Below are 12,718 nucleotides of genomic sequence, written 5' to 3'. Positions count from 1 at the left end.
CCCCCCCCCCCCCCCCCCCCCCCCGCAACCGAGTTCCGACAGCCCACCCTATTTGGGATTTGGCAGCAGAAAGGCACGGTCTGTATTCCAGCCCCCACCCCAACCCAACTGGCAGCTCCTAGCCTGCTGTCTTTGCCCGGACATGGCAGAGGGGTACTGGCAGCTTGGAGATGGAGCTGATTTTCCCTTTGGCAGTGGGGAAGATGGGGGGGGGCTTGGCCACCCCCTGGGTGGGGGGAGAGGGCAGGGATGCGAGTCTAGACAAGAGGCAGAGGGAGAAGGTGACTTCCCCAGCATGTGGGGTCACCGTATCAAGCTGGGAGGCAGGGGGCTGTGTGTGAAACCAATTGTCCCTGCACTCACTTGGCCTGGGTCCCCATTTCAGAGCCCTGGCCCTCAGTTCCTGCAAACCAATAGTTTCTGGACTCCTGGGGTGAACATTTGCTGTGGGTGTGTGGAGGGGGGCGGTGCAGCATGGTGAGCTTCTCTCCCCTTCCACTGCTGAGTCTGTGCCTCTTCCTCCTTGGGCTCCTGCCTCCTCCCCGCCTTCCCACTCCTACCCATTTATTTGCCTCCTTGCCTCTCCTCTTTCCTGCCCTTCCCTTCTCTCTTTTCCCTCCTCTTCTCTCAGCCCCCACCTTCCTCCTTCAGCTCCCCTCTCCCTCTTTTCCCTTTCTCTCCCGGCCCCCTCCTCCTCTCCCGTGTGGGGGCTGCTCTCTCCCTGACTCAGCAAGGTGCTTTATAAGGTGCTGAGGGAGCTCGGCCAAATCCAAACCACATTGTGCAGACACTCTCCATAAGGAGCAGGCTGCAAACCAGGGGAGAAGGACGGACTGCACCCCCGCCCTCCCCCCACCCCGGCCCTTCATGGCTCCCTCCCTCTGAAACGGAGGCTGCTTGAGGACCTCATGGCTGGCCTCAGTGCCAGTCACCCACTGGGCATCTGCCTTCTTGACCTTGGCATGGGCATCAAAAGATCGCGGGGCTCACCGGCCAAGAATGTCATTGAAACTCCAGAGTTCTGGCTGGGGTGGAGGGCTGAGGGGTAAGAGGTCCCCCCCCAGCACTTTTCAGAAGGAGCCCTAAGCGGAGTGTGGGCTCCCCCCCCCCCAAGCAGATTTCGTCAGAGCTGCTACTGATGCCCTGGAAAGCCCCCTGCCCCCAACCCCAGGCCAGCTCCCCTTTCCCAGCTCTTTTTCTCCTTGTTTAGAAAGAAGAAAGAAAGAAAGAAGAAAAAAAAAAAAAAAAAACCAACAACAAAGTCTGTCCCACTCCAGTGAGGTAATTGAAAACAAACTTCTTCCCCCCCCCCCCCCCCCCCCACCTCAGTCTGCACAGTGCAGAAAAGGGAAGAGCTGCCTGGGAACCCAGCACTGGTCCTGACCACGCCGCCTGGCTCTGACCTGAAGCCTGGAGGGGCTGTGGCAGGGCTGGCAGGGCACCCCCCTCCTTTCTCTGGGGGCACCGGGGCAGGAGTGTGGAGTGAAGAATCTGATGCTAGTCCAGAGAGAGGAATCACCTTCCAGGGCTGGCCCACCACTGCCTCTCCCACTTTGAAAAAAACAAACAGCAGAAGCAACTTATTACCAAATGATTTAATCGGTGGTCTGGATCTAGAGCACTCAAGCCTCGGAGACCAAAGGACTGTCCCCCAAGAAGTCACCAAGAGGAGATGTCTGCAAGCCCCAGACTCGAGCCTTTTCCTCTGCACTCCCCCTGGCAGCTCTCTGGAGGGGGAGAAAGGGGGCGGGAAGGAGACCCTCTACGGAGGGTCTAGGCTTATGGGTCCCCCAGGTATCCTGCCTAGCAAGTCCCCACCCAGGCCTGAGGGAATGAAGGAGGGAGAGCACTCCGCAGCCACTCCCCACCCCGTACCCCACCACTGGAAAACACCAACAACCCCACACCCCAAAGGCGAGAGAAGACCAAAAGTCTTTAGGGGGAAGCATTTCACAAATGGGGACTCTTGGTCTGTCCATCGCCTTGAATGGGAGCATTCCCGCTGAGTCACCCGCGCAGCCTCTGGTGTTGAAACGGGTCCGGCGCCTCGTGCTGATTAATGAACTACAATTCCCCCACCCATGTGCAGTCTCCCGGCCACTGGGAAGAATGAAGAACCTTGTGAACCTGAGGGGAAAACCCTCAGCCAAGTGCCCTCTACTTTCCTTAGAGCTGGGCAGTGGGCCTGTGGTGCCCTCTGTCTCCCCCACCCCGGGGGGCACTGTGAGCCAGTCAGTCACCTGCCCCAGGGCCTCACTTAGCCCCAGCTTTTGGAAATGGGACAGGCGGCGGGACAATAGGCAAGGGGGGCGGTCAGCCCAGACAAAGGGCAGCAGGAAAAACACCATCACTTGCTACGAAGCCCGCTCGCTGGCATTTGGGAGAATGTGTCATTGCATTTACTCAGGGGGAGGGGGAGGGGAGGGAAGGTTAGAGATGAGGAGTCAGAGGTAGGGCGAGCGCAGGGACCCCGCACCCCAGGTCGACGCCGTCGGAGAAGAAAAGGAGCGGGCGGCTCCCTCCCCCAGCTCGGGGAGTCTGCAGACGGACTGATGCCCTCCCCGCCCCCTCCCCCAGGAGGCCCAGGGTGGTACCGCCGCAGCCTCGCCTCACCTCACCCCCCCTCGGTGTTGTGGGAGGGATAGGAGCCCCAGAAGCCCTCCCTTCCCTCCTCCCCCCTCCTCCCCCCACCCCGGGGAGGGCCGCTACAATTTGTGGTTACAGCTTTACACGTCAGAAAAAAAAAAAAAAAAAAGTTTGCAGAATGTCCCACACCGAAAAAAAAAAAAATCCGAAACCGAGCGAAAAAAACCTGCGAGTGGGCCTGGCGGATGGGATTATTAAAGCTTCGCCGGAGCCGCGGCTCGCCCTCCCACTCCGCCAGCCTCCGGGAGAGGAGCCGCGCCCGGCCGGCCCGGCCCCCAGCCCCATGGACCTCCGAGCAGGTAGGAGCCTGGCGTCCGAGGCCCCGGCCCCCGCCCCCGCCCGGGAGCCGCGAGATCCGGTTCCCGTGCCTCCCCCGGGAGCCCCGAGCCGGGGCCGGGCTGGGGAGCCGGGAGCTACCCCCGCCAGCAGGGCTCGGGCCGGGGGAGGCACGGCTGGGCGCCCTCGAGAGGGGCCGGGCGGGGACGCGGCATTCCTGAAGTCCGCCCGGCGGGGCCAGGAGGTGGCTGGGAGCGCGGCGGGGAGCCCGCGCGACCCGCTGACCGGGGGAGCCGGCAACCTGGAGCCCCTGCGAGACGGGGTCCCGGGGATCCCGGCGGAAAGAGCCCCGCGCGAAAGTCAGGGAGAGCGAGTCCGAGGCGGGGAGCGGGGATGCGGGAGGGAGACACGGCGCGCGGGAAGGAGGGGGCCGGGGAGGAAGAGGGGAGAAGGGCGGGGAGCCCGAGGCCGGGCCGGCGGGAGGCGAGGGGAGGCCGACACCTCGGGCCCGCCGCGCTCCCTCCCCGGCCCGCCGGGAGGGGAGGGCGGGAAGGAGGGCGGGCGAGAGGAGAGGAGGGCGGAGGGCAGAGCCGAGCCTGGCTGGGCCGGGCCGGGCCGGGCTGCGGGACTCGCGGCTTCCTCGCTGCGCGCTGCGCGGCTGGAGCCCACCATGCTGCCCGCGGCCGGGGAGCCGGCGGCAGGTAGGGGCCGGGCGGCGGGGCGGGCGGCGGCGGCAGCGAGTCCCCGGTCCGGCCCGCCGTGGCCTGGGAGTGATTAGTGCGGGGGACGGGCGCAGCCCGGCCGGACCGGGCAGGAGAAAGTCCGTCACCGGCCGGGGAGCGGCGGCAGCGGCCGCTCGGCTCCGGCGGCCCGCGGGAGGGCGGGCGGGCAGGGCAGGGAGTTGACGCGCGGGAAAGGGCAGCGGCCGGGCCGAGCCCGGCGCCCCGGACCCCGCCCCCGCCCCCGCCGCCGGGAAGGGAGCGACCGGGCGGGAGCGGGCCGGGGGCGGGGCCGGGGGCGCCGAGGCCACACAAGGGGAAGGCGCCGCCGCCGCGGGGAGGGGGCCGAGAGCGAGAGGTCACCGCCGAGGGGGAGGGCCAGCGAGCGGCCGCCGCCGCCAAGTTCTCGGGCCGAGCCCCTCGAGGGAAACCCCAGGTCCCCCGGGCCTCTCCAGAGTCCCCTCATCTCTGCCTTCCCCACCTTCCTTCCCAGTGACTCCACACTGCGCTCCAGAAGCCCCCACCCCCACAGACCCCCAGTCCCAGAGGACCCCGTCCCAGTTTCCCCCAGCGCCCGGCCTGGCCCTCCTGGCTGGGGTAGGAGGGAGCTGCCAGGAGGGGAGGGGAAGCTGGAAGTCCCCAGCCTTGGAGACAGAGGCTGGGGGTGAGGGCACTGGACACACACCTCTGTCAGGCGCTCTCTGACCCTGACCCTGACCCTGAGGGGCTGACACCTCCCGGCTTTCACAACCCCCACAGACCCCGTTTCCGGCTCTAAGCACACACTGCCCCTCCCTAGGGACACCGGGACACATTCCTAGGAGAGACCAGACAGCAACCCGCCCCTCCCCCGGCAGTTTGGATCTGCCACCCTCACTGCCCTGGAGCCACACACTCAACCAGGGGAGAAAACAGGCACCAGGCAGATGGCAGCAAGTGTCACCTTGCAGCCCTCCCGTCCCCAGTCTCTCCTCCAGACTGGTGTAATGGCTCCCTCTCCCCTCCACAGAGCCCCGCACTCCTCCCCGTTCACACTTGTGCACACCACCTGGCCACACCAGCTACTCTATTAGTGACACTTCACATTCCTCCCCACAATCCAATCCCACCTGCCTATTCACACCGGGGCTCCTGCCCGCTCCCTCCCAGCCCCTCCCACACCGCTGAATAACAACGCCCTTTCAAACTCACCCACACACTTGCCCAGACTATTTCCTTCCCTTGGTCCCCATGCCTGGCTCTTAGCTGGCTGCTTAGCTCCCCCAGCTTCATCCTGCACCCCTTGGGAGCACCTGGGATCCTCTTGCAACACAATCCAGAACGCTCTCACTCCGACAGCTCAACTCCTGTATCCATATTGACTTCACAAGGCAGGGTGGCCGGCCCACCTGTCTGCTTCTTTCCCTGGGCCTCAGTTTCTTCTGTCATTTAGGCTGGAAGAGAAGGGCAGGGAGGGGGCTGCTGAAGATGACAGCAGAGATGGAGCCGACGCGGTTCCGCTGAGAGGGACTTCAGTGTGCATAGCGCGACCCTCGCGCAAGCCCCGTCACCTGATGGGTTGGTGGCAAAGCTCGGGCTCCTGACTTCTGGGCCTATGTGTACTCACTCACTAAGCACTTCTCAGTGACCTGGGGCAGAGGGAACCAAGGAGAGGATGGAAGGGAGAAGAGACAGAGGGGAGGGCAGCCAGCCCAGAGGACAAGGAAAGATGGGCTGTTTCTGTGGGCCTTTCCCTGAGGAGGCAGGTCAGGAGGAGCCCCCGAGGGCCATTTCCTACAGTTCAGTGCCTGGATCTCCCACTGCAGTGGACACACCACCCCTAAACCACTTCCTTCCCCCAACTCCCCTCAACAGATCCCTCCAAGGTCACCGGGGAAGCTGGTCCGGGGCTGGCCTGAGGGCAGAGCCTTTCCGGCTGGCTCCCACATTTTTCAGCACCTCTGGAGCTCTGTGATGCCTCCCTGGCTCCTACATTTTTGGCTGATAGCCCTTATGCACCCATCCCAGGTGCCGAGTCTCCTGGCTGATTTGTCCTGCCCACCCTGGCCGCCCTGGCCCATCTGCCCCACTGAGCCCCCCACCCTCACTGAATGAGGTCAGCCTGGAGGATACAGGCCAGGGATCAAGGGGCGGCTGGCTAAAGACATGCGAACACGGCTATGCCTGCCTGTGCTGCCCTGTCAGGGTGGCCCTGCGCTTGCGTGGGCTGAGTGTGTGTGTGTGTGTGTGTGTGTGTGTGTGTGTGTGTGTGTGTTCGTTCACGAGGGGGGCCTAGGTTCCCAGGGCCCAGGGATCTGGATGGAATTAGGGGCCACCCGGGCGGGGGCCAGGATGGGGGGTGGGGGGTGGGGGGCTCCAGCAGGAAACGTGAGCTGCACTCATTAGCTCCTCACGTGCTCAGCCGGATTTATAAACACAAGGGAAGACGGGATGTAAACAATCAGTGGGCAGCAGCCAGAGGCAGAGCTGGGGTGGGGGCTGGGCTAGGGGCCAGGACTGGAGGAGGGGGCCCAGGACACAGCCCCCAGTGGCCCCGTCCACCTGCACACCGTGAGCCTGGCCAGAAGGATGGAAGAGGGCTCCAGGATGCCCACCTAGTTCTCCCTCCCAGGGATGCAGGCAGGCTGCAAGCTGCACCAAGTTCCACTGCTTACAACTAAACCACAGGTGTTCTTTGCCCCAGATGGCTATCAGTTTGCTGCCTGAGATATGGGGACATCTTGCCCAGAGTGGAAGCTGTTGTAATCGAGAGTAGAGCCCTGTCCTCTTTCTCCTCTCCTAGGCTCCTCTCCCTCTAGATACCTGAGACTCCTTCCTTCTTTCTGGCTCTCTCTATGGGTCGGTCAGTACAATCCTTCTGCTCTTTCCCCTGCCCCCACCCCCCAGCCTGCAGTGACACAGTTACCTCAGAACTGAAATATTCCTGGAAACACCGGCCTCGTCTGGTTAATTTCATGAGCCGTTTTTCTGCCCAGATGACTTAGCTCTTGTTTATCCAAAGGCTTCTCCCCCTGTTGTCCCTGTGTAGGGAGCCAGTTCTCCCCAGGGATGTCCCACAGGGCCCAGAAGGGGAGGGGAGAACAAGGCCCGAGTTAGGGTCCTGACCCCATGCCCCTCCCCCATCCCCCTCCATGCCATTGGCCCAGTCTCAGAACTCTGGCTAGAAGGGCTGCCCAAAGCAGGGTGGGGGAAAGAGGTGAGCCCAGCTCCCAGGGTTTCAGCGGGGACCCTCAGCATTGCTGCTAATTCAAGGCTGGAAGGGCCACTGCCCACCTCAGCATGTCTCCAACCTCCAAAACTAACCCCATATTGTACCCTTTGGATCTTGGAGGTGACTCTGCCAGATACCCAGGCTGAGGGTAGCCCCAGGCTTCATGCAGAGGAGAAGGGCCTGGAATTCTCTTGGGATGTGAGGAACAGTGAATAGAAAGGAACACAGAGTCAGCAGGAGCTAGGCATGGAAAGGCAGAATGAGGAAAAGAGCACCAGGAGGGAAGCCACGGGCTGCAGATGGGGACAAGGACAAGGGGGTCAGTCACCTGCCTGATCCTGCTCTCTGTCTACACACGCACACACCCACCCACCCATGCTCTCAAACCAAGAGCCCCTCATCCCCAGGGGCAGGGTCTCTGAGACTGGTGCTCTCCCCCACCCTGCCCACTCCCATGCTCCATCAATAAAGTTGCCAACCAAGCATCTCAAAGAGTCAAGACTGATGGGCTGGGCCACTGCAGAAATCCCTACCTGACCCCTACACCCTTGTAAGAGACATTCTCTACAGTTTGAATCTTAAACCCTCTCTAAAACCCTGACCCAGGATTACGACTAACTCCAAACTTCCCCTAACTCTAAGTACAGTCAAATTGTCAAACGCATATCCAACTCATTTCTATCACATATGTCATTATGAAACTTTGAAAGTGGAAAAGAGAAAGTAGAAGAAACGACTCATGACCTCACACCTACCCAAGCTTAAAACCCAAACCAGCCCTCTCTTCGTGACGCGCCATGTGTTACCCCAGCTGACATCTAAATCAACACATTCACAGACCTTGGCCCCAGCGAACCCTGTGCCTGTCCAAACCTAACCACATCCCCCAGCTGGACTCAAACCTCAACCACACTCAATCAGCCAAATCCTAATAAACTAACCTGAAACTTTAAAAGTAACCCAGTCCTTAAACCTAACCTAGCCCAATGCCAATTATAGCCTTACCCCAACCCAACCTTAATTGCCTTTACCCAGTCCCAATGCCCACTGGATCCTGGCCTCGTTCTCTTCACCGTGGACCTCACCTAAAAGCTGGGAAAATCATGTCTCCCAACTGCCTACGTCTGTCCTTACAGATCTGAGCCCTGGGCTCTCGTATCTCAAGATGTCCAAACTCTCCAGCACCGTTGGCTGACAAACCAAACGCTTCAAATACATCATATTCCCTCTCCTCCTCCCTTTCACTTCCCCCACCCTCCCTCTTCACTGCAGGCTGATCAAAGGACCTCATTCAAGGGGCGCCTGGTGGCTCAGTTGGTTAAGCATCTGACCCTTGATTTCGGCTCAGGTCATGATCTCTTGGGGTCCTGGGATGGAGCCCCCAGTCAGGCTCCACGCTCAGCAGGGGAGTCTGCTTCCCCTCTCCCTCTGCCCCTCCCCTGCTCACGCGCACGGGCGCGCACACACACACGTGCGCGCTCTCTCTCTCTGAAATAAATAAATACATCTTAAAAAACAAACAACATTCAGGTCAAACTTTTCCCCATCCAACCTCCTAGATAAGAATGGGGCAAACCTCCACCCTGCGTCAGTCCACACCCAGGAATCCTATGCTAGAATGTACCCACCACTGACTACAGGAGCCAGCCCTGTGTCCTTCAGCCTGACACTGGTGATCTAACCCTACCCCTTGCCTCCTATGGCTCAGCTTGGACTTGTCTCAGGGCAGCCTCTCTCGGGCCCTTCCCAGGGCTGATTGCTCTCAGCCGGCAGCGGGGACATGTGCTGTTTCCCACCCCTTGGCTCCAGTGGGACTGGGAGGCTGGGAGAGGAGGCTGAACCCAGGAATACTGATTCACAGACCCTAGGCCTGGCCCCGTCCCTCCACGTATGCACACATATGTGTCGGCATACGAATGGTGACTCTCAGCTGACCCACTAATATACTCTCCAATATGTGCTCATAGATACACACACAGAGGCCAAGTCCTGGTCCTCAAACACATACATACCTCCATCCCCACACACCCCGGCCAGGAACACTCCCTTCCTCCACCCCCCTGCCTCCCATCTGGCAGCTCCCACTCACCCCCCTCCTCCCCCACCCCAGCCCAAGGTGGAGACAGACACCTGAGGGGCTGCCAGCTGAGTCCTCCACTGGGCCCGGGCCCGCCCTCATGCTTCTTGCCCCTCCTGTCCACAGGGGACTCGTGGGGGATGCTAGCTTGCCTGTGTACTGTCCTCTGGCACCTCCCTGCAGTGCCAGCCCTCAATCGCACAGGGGACCCGGGGCCTGGCCCCTCCATCCAGAAAACCTACGACCTCACCCGCTACCTGGAGCACCAACTCCGCAGCTTGGCTGGGACCTACGTGAGTACCCAGGGCGGCTGAAAGGTCTGGGAGTTGGGCAATGAATGAGAAATTGGTGGAAGAGAGACAGAATGGTGGAGGGGTCCCAGTGAGTCCCGGTGATCAGGGGGGCCCTTTGGTTCCAAACGGTCCCCATGTCTGGCCTATCTCCTGCCCTTCCCTCTTAGGTGCCCCCCTCCTCCCCATCCCTGGCCCCAGGACTAGGCATGTGGGCAGGCCTCGCACCCGCCTTGGCCCATTGCCCCACTGGCTGCCGGCCCAGCCGCCCGCCTCCCCCTGGGGGCCGGGGAAGTCTCTTCTGTTTACACCGTGTTGTGGTGTCTCTTGCATGGGCGGGGCTGGGTGGGGATGGAGGGGCCCCACCTCCCATGCCTGTGTTCCAGCTCGCCTCTGCCCCAGACCTGGGGCCCTGCTGCTCTGGACCCATGGGCCTCCCCTCTGTCTGCCTCTCCCATCCTAGCTGGGCCTCCTAGGGGGGACTTGGGGGAAGGGGGCTGCAGGGAAGCCAGGCCAGTAGTGGCAGGAGGTTCAGGGTGTGGATGGAAGTTGTGCCATAAGGATTTGGGGGCAGTCCAGAGGTGTTCTGAGAGCCCAGGAGAGAAGGAAAGAGGGTCAGAGTTGCCGAGGACCATGGGGAACCGGCCCCCTCTTCCCGTGTTCCTCTTCCACATCCCAGACCCTACTCTGGAGCCAGGGAAAGAAAGGGGAGGAGGGTGGCGGGGGAGCTGGCTCCAGCCCCAGGATACACCGAGGAAATTAGTTTGTCTCTGTGCTTGTCAGCGTGTGAACCTCCCCCTGGGCCCTTGCCTATCCCAGGCCTCGCCCCTCTCTGCTCCCTTTCTCTCTGGCTGCAACGTCCCCCTCAGCCCTTTCCCTGGGCCCCAGGCCTCTCCCTTGAGGGTTGGCAAAGCTCTGTCCTCTTCCCTAGACTGCCTCCTATACCCTTCCTCCAGCCCAACTCTTGAGACTGCCTCAGTTTCTTCCTTCTGCAGCCCTGCTCCTATGAGCCCTTCCTTGGGGCACTTAGTGCTTCGGGAGCACCGTCTGTCCCCTGCCCTTCCGCCCGTGGGACCAGGCATGGAGGCATCGGGAGGCAAATGGAGCTCTGATTCCCACGGGCCCCTCTGCCTTTCCACCCGCCTTTCCCTTCCCTGGCCAAAAACCCTTGCTTGACTCTGCTACCCCCTCTAGCTCCCGACCCTTTTTCTCTCCTGGCTTTCCCTGCCAAATTTCTCGAAGGAGTGGTCTACACCCTCTGCCTCCGCTTCCTCTCCACCCACTCACTCCTTAACCCCCTGCAATCTGGCCTCCAGGCCACTGAAGCGGTTCTCTCCAAGGTCATCAGGCACCTCCTTCTTGCCAACCCAACAGAATTTCCTAAGGCTCCCTCTCCTTGCTCTCTGTTTTGCAGCCACCCTGTCCGGTACTGCTGCCTTCCGAACTCCTCTTCTTGGCTCTGCACTCTTCTGGTCCACCTTCCACCTCTGCAGCCTGGCCTCCTGGGTCCTCCTGGCTCCTCTTCCTCTCTGCCCTGCCCCGCGGCGGGCCCACTCCCAAGGCTTGCACACACAGCCAATCAGCACGTCCTCTCTGAGTATCTCCTGCGAGTTTTTCTCTTTCCACACCTCTCCATAGGGGAGTTCGTCACCCCCACTGCCTCAGCTGTCACCTCCATGCAGATGACATCCCCAGAGAAACTTGGGGGAGGCCCTGGAACAGAGAGGGGCCTAGTGTGGAGACGGGGCCAGTGTCAGGGGACACAGGACACAGCGGCTCTGGGGGCAGGTGTCTCCTGGTGACCGCTGGCTACTCGGCCCTCCTCCTTCCCCATCGCCCTCTCCTTTTCACAGCTGAACTACCTGGGCCCCCCTTTCAACGAGCCTGACTTCAACCCACCTCGGCTGGGGGCAGAGACCCTGCCCAGGGCCACCGTCAACCTGGATGTGTGGCGAAGCCTCAACGACAAACTGCGCCTGACCCAGAACTATGAGGCCTACAGCCACCTGCTGTGCTATTTGCGAGGCCTCAACCGCCAGGCGGCCACGGCCGAGCTGCGCCGCAGCCTGGCCCACTTCTGCACCAGCCTCCAGGGCCTGCTGGGCAGCATCGCGGGGGTCATGGCGGCTCTGGGCTACCCGCTGCCCCAGCCTCTGCCCGGCACTGAGCCCACCTGGGCCCCTGGCCCTGCCCACAGCGACTTCCTCCAGAAGATGGACGACTTCTGGCTGCTGAAGGAGCTGCAGACCTGGCTGTGGCGCTCAGCCAAGGACTTCAACCGGCTCAAGAAGAAGATGCAGCCTCCCGCGGCTGCAGTCACCCTGCACCTGGAGGCCCGTGGCTTCTGACCTCTGACCTTCGCCACCTCCCCACTCCCCTGCTCCTTCAAACCCTGCGCCCGCTCGGGGAGGGAGAAACCTGTATGCCAACACTCGTTGAGCCAGGAGACAGAAGTCATGAGCCTCTGGCCCTCTCCGGACTTGAAAGAGGGTGTGATGCAATAAGGCCTGTCCCCTCCCTGCTTCCCAAAGTCGTGCAGGTCTGGGGAGGAGGTGCAATAGGCCCTGTCCCATCGCCACAGGAAGGAATGCTCACGGGAGCCCCAAGGGGCTCAAGTTGGTGCAAAGGCTCTCACAGCTTCCTGTGTCCTGCCCAGCACTGGCCAGTGCCCCACTGCCCCTCCAGTGGCACTCCCGGGAAGTGTGCCTGTAGGGCAGGGAGGGGGGCCACCACAGCATGTGCCTTTCTGGGGTGAAGCCCTTCGGCTGCCCCGCTCTTCTTCGATGGGTGTTGCTCCCCTGTCCCCAAATAACTCAGTACATCCGATTCAGGAAACATACACAGTGGCAAGTCCAAACAGGAAAAAAATGGTATTTAAAAGTGGAAGAGGAAGGGTCTGCATTGGAGGTGTACTGAAAGCATAGGGCCAGGCACAGACCGGACCCAGGGGTCACCAAGGCAGTCGGTGGTACAGGATGGCAGCCAAAAGGACCTTGCCTTGCATCTTGTCGCCGGCATCACGGTGCCTCCTCCCCACCCCGTTTCCAGGCTGGCTGTGGGTTGCCCAGGCTGGGGAGGGCAACCGCAGCCACAGCCCCAGGGTTCCCTGAAAGTTTACATTGCAGTAGCATTGCGGGGTGCGGGGGGCAGCCCCCCCAGGCCCTGCCCCCCAGCCTCACCCACTCATGACTCTAAGTTTGTTGTATTAATATTTATTTATTTGGAGATGTTATTTATTAGATGATATTTATTGCAGAATTTCTATTCTTGTATTAACAAATAAAAGGCTTGCCCCAGGACTTCATCTCTTTGCTGGGCCTTGCCCCTCCTCCTGGCCCTTCCCCTCCTGGGCTCCCGCGCCCCCACGGGCTCGGAGCCTGCCAGTCCAAGGGGTAGCTCAGAGAGGCAAAGAACTCGGGGAAGAGGCTCTGCCCTGTCCACAGGGAGGGTGTGCATGCAGCACACTCTGCTCCTCCACCCACGGTGTGTTCCTTTAGTC

General features: G+C 61.4%; 1 protein-coding gene across 1 annotated transcript; it reads left to right on the top strand.

Annotated features, from left to right (window-relative positions):
- Positions 1 to 2,929: 2,929 nt before the first annotated feature.
- On the top strand, positions 2,930 to 12,718 carry CLCF1 (cardiotrophin like cytokine factor 1). Its single transcript, XM_032414227.1, has 3 exons — positions 2,930 to 2,945; positions 9,056 to 9,222; positions 11,073 to 12,718. The coding sequence occupies exons 1-3, from the start codon at positions 2,930 to 2,932 to the stop codon at positions 11,565 to 11,567; spliced, it is 678 nt and encodes a 225-aa protein (XP_032270118.1). The 3' UTR covers positions 11,568 to 12,718.

Source organism: Phoca vitulina, unplaced genomic scaffold (genome assembly GCF_004348235.1).
Source record: "Phoca vitulina isolate PV1807 unplaced genomic scaffold, GSC_HSeal_1.0 scaffold16, whole genome shotgun sequence".
Taxonomy (NCBI): Eukaryota; Metazoa; Chordata; class Mammalia; order Carnivora; family Phocidae; genus Phoca; species Phoca vitulina.
Note: the sequence above shows the minus strand (reverse complement) of the source record. Positions and strands in the feature narration are given on the sequence as shown.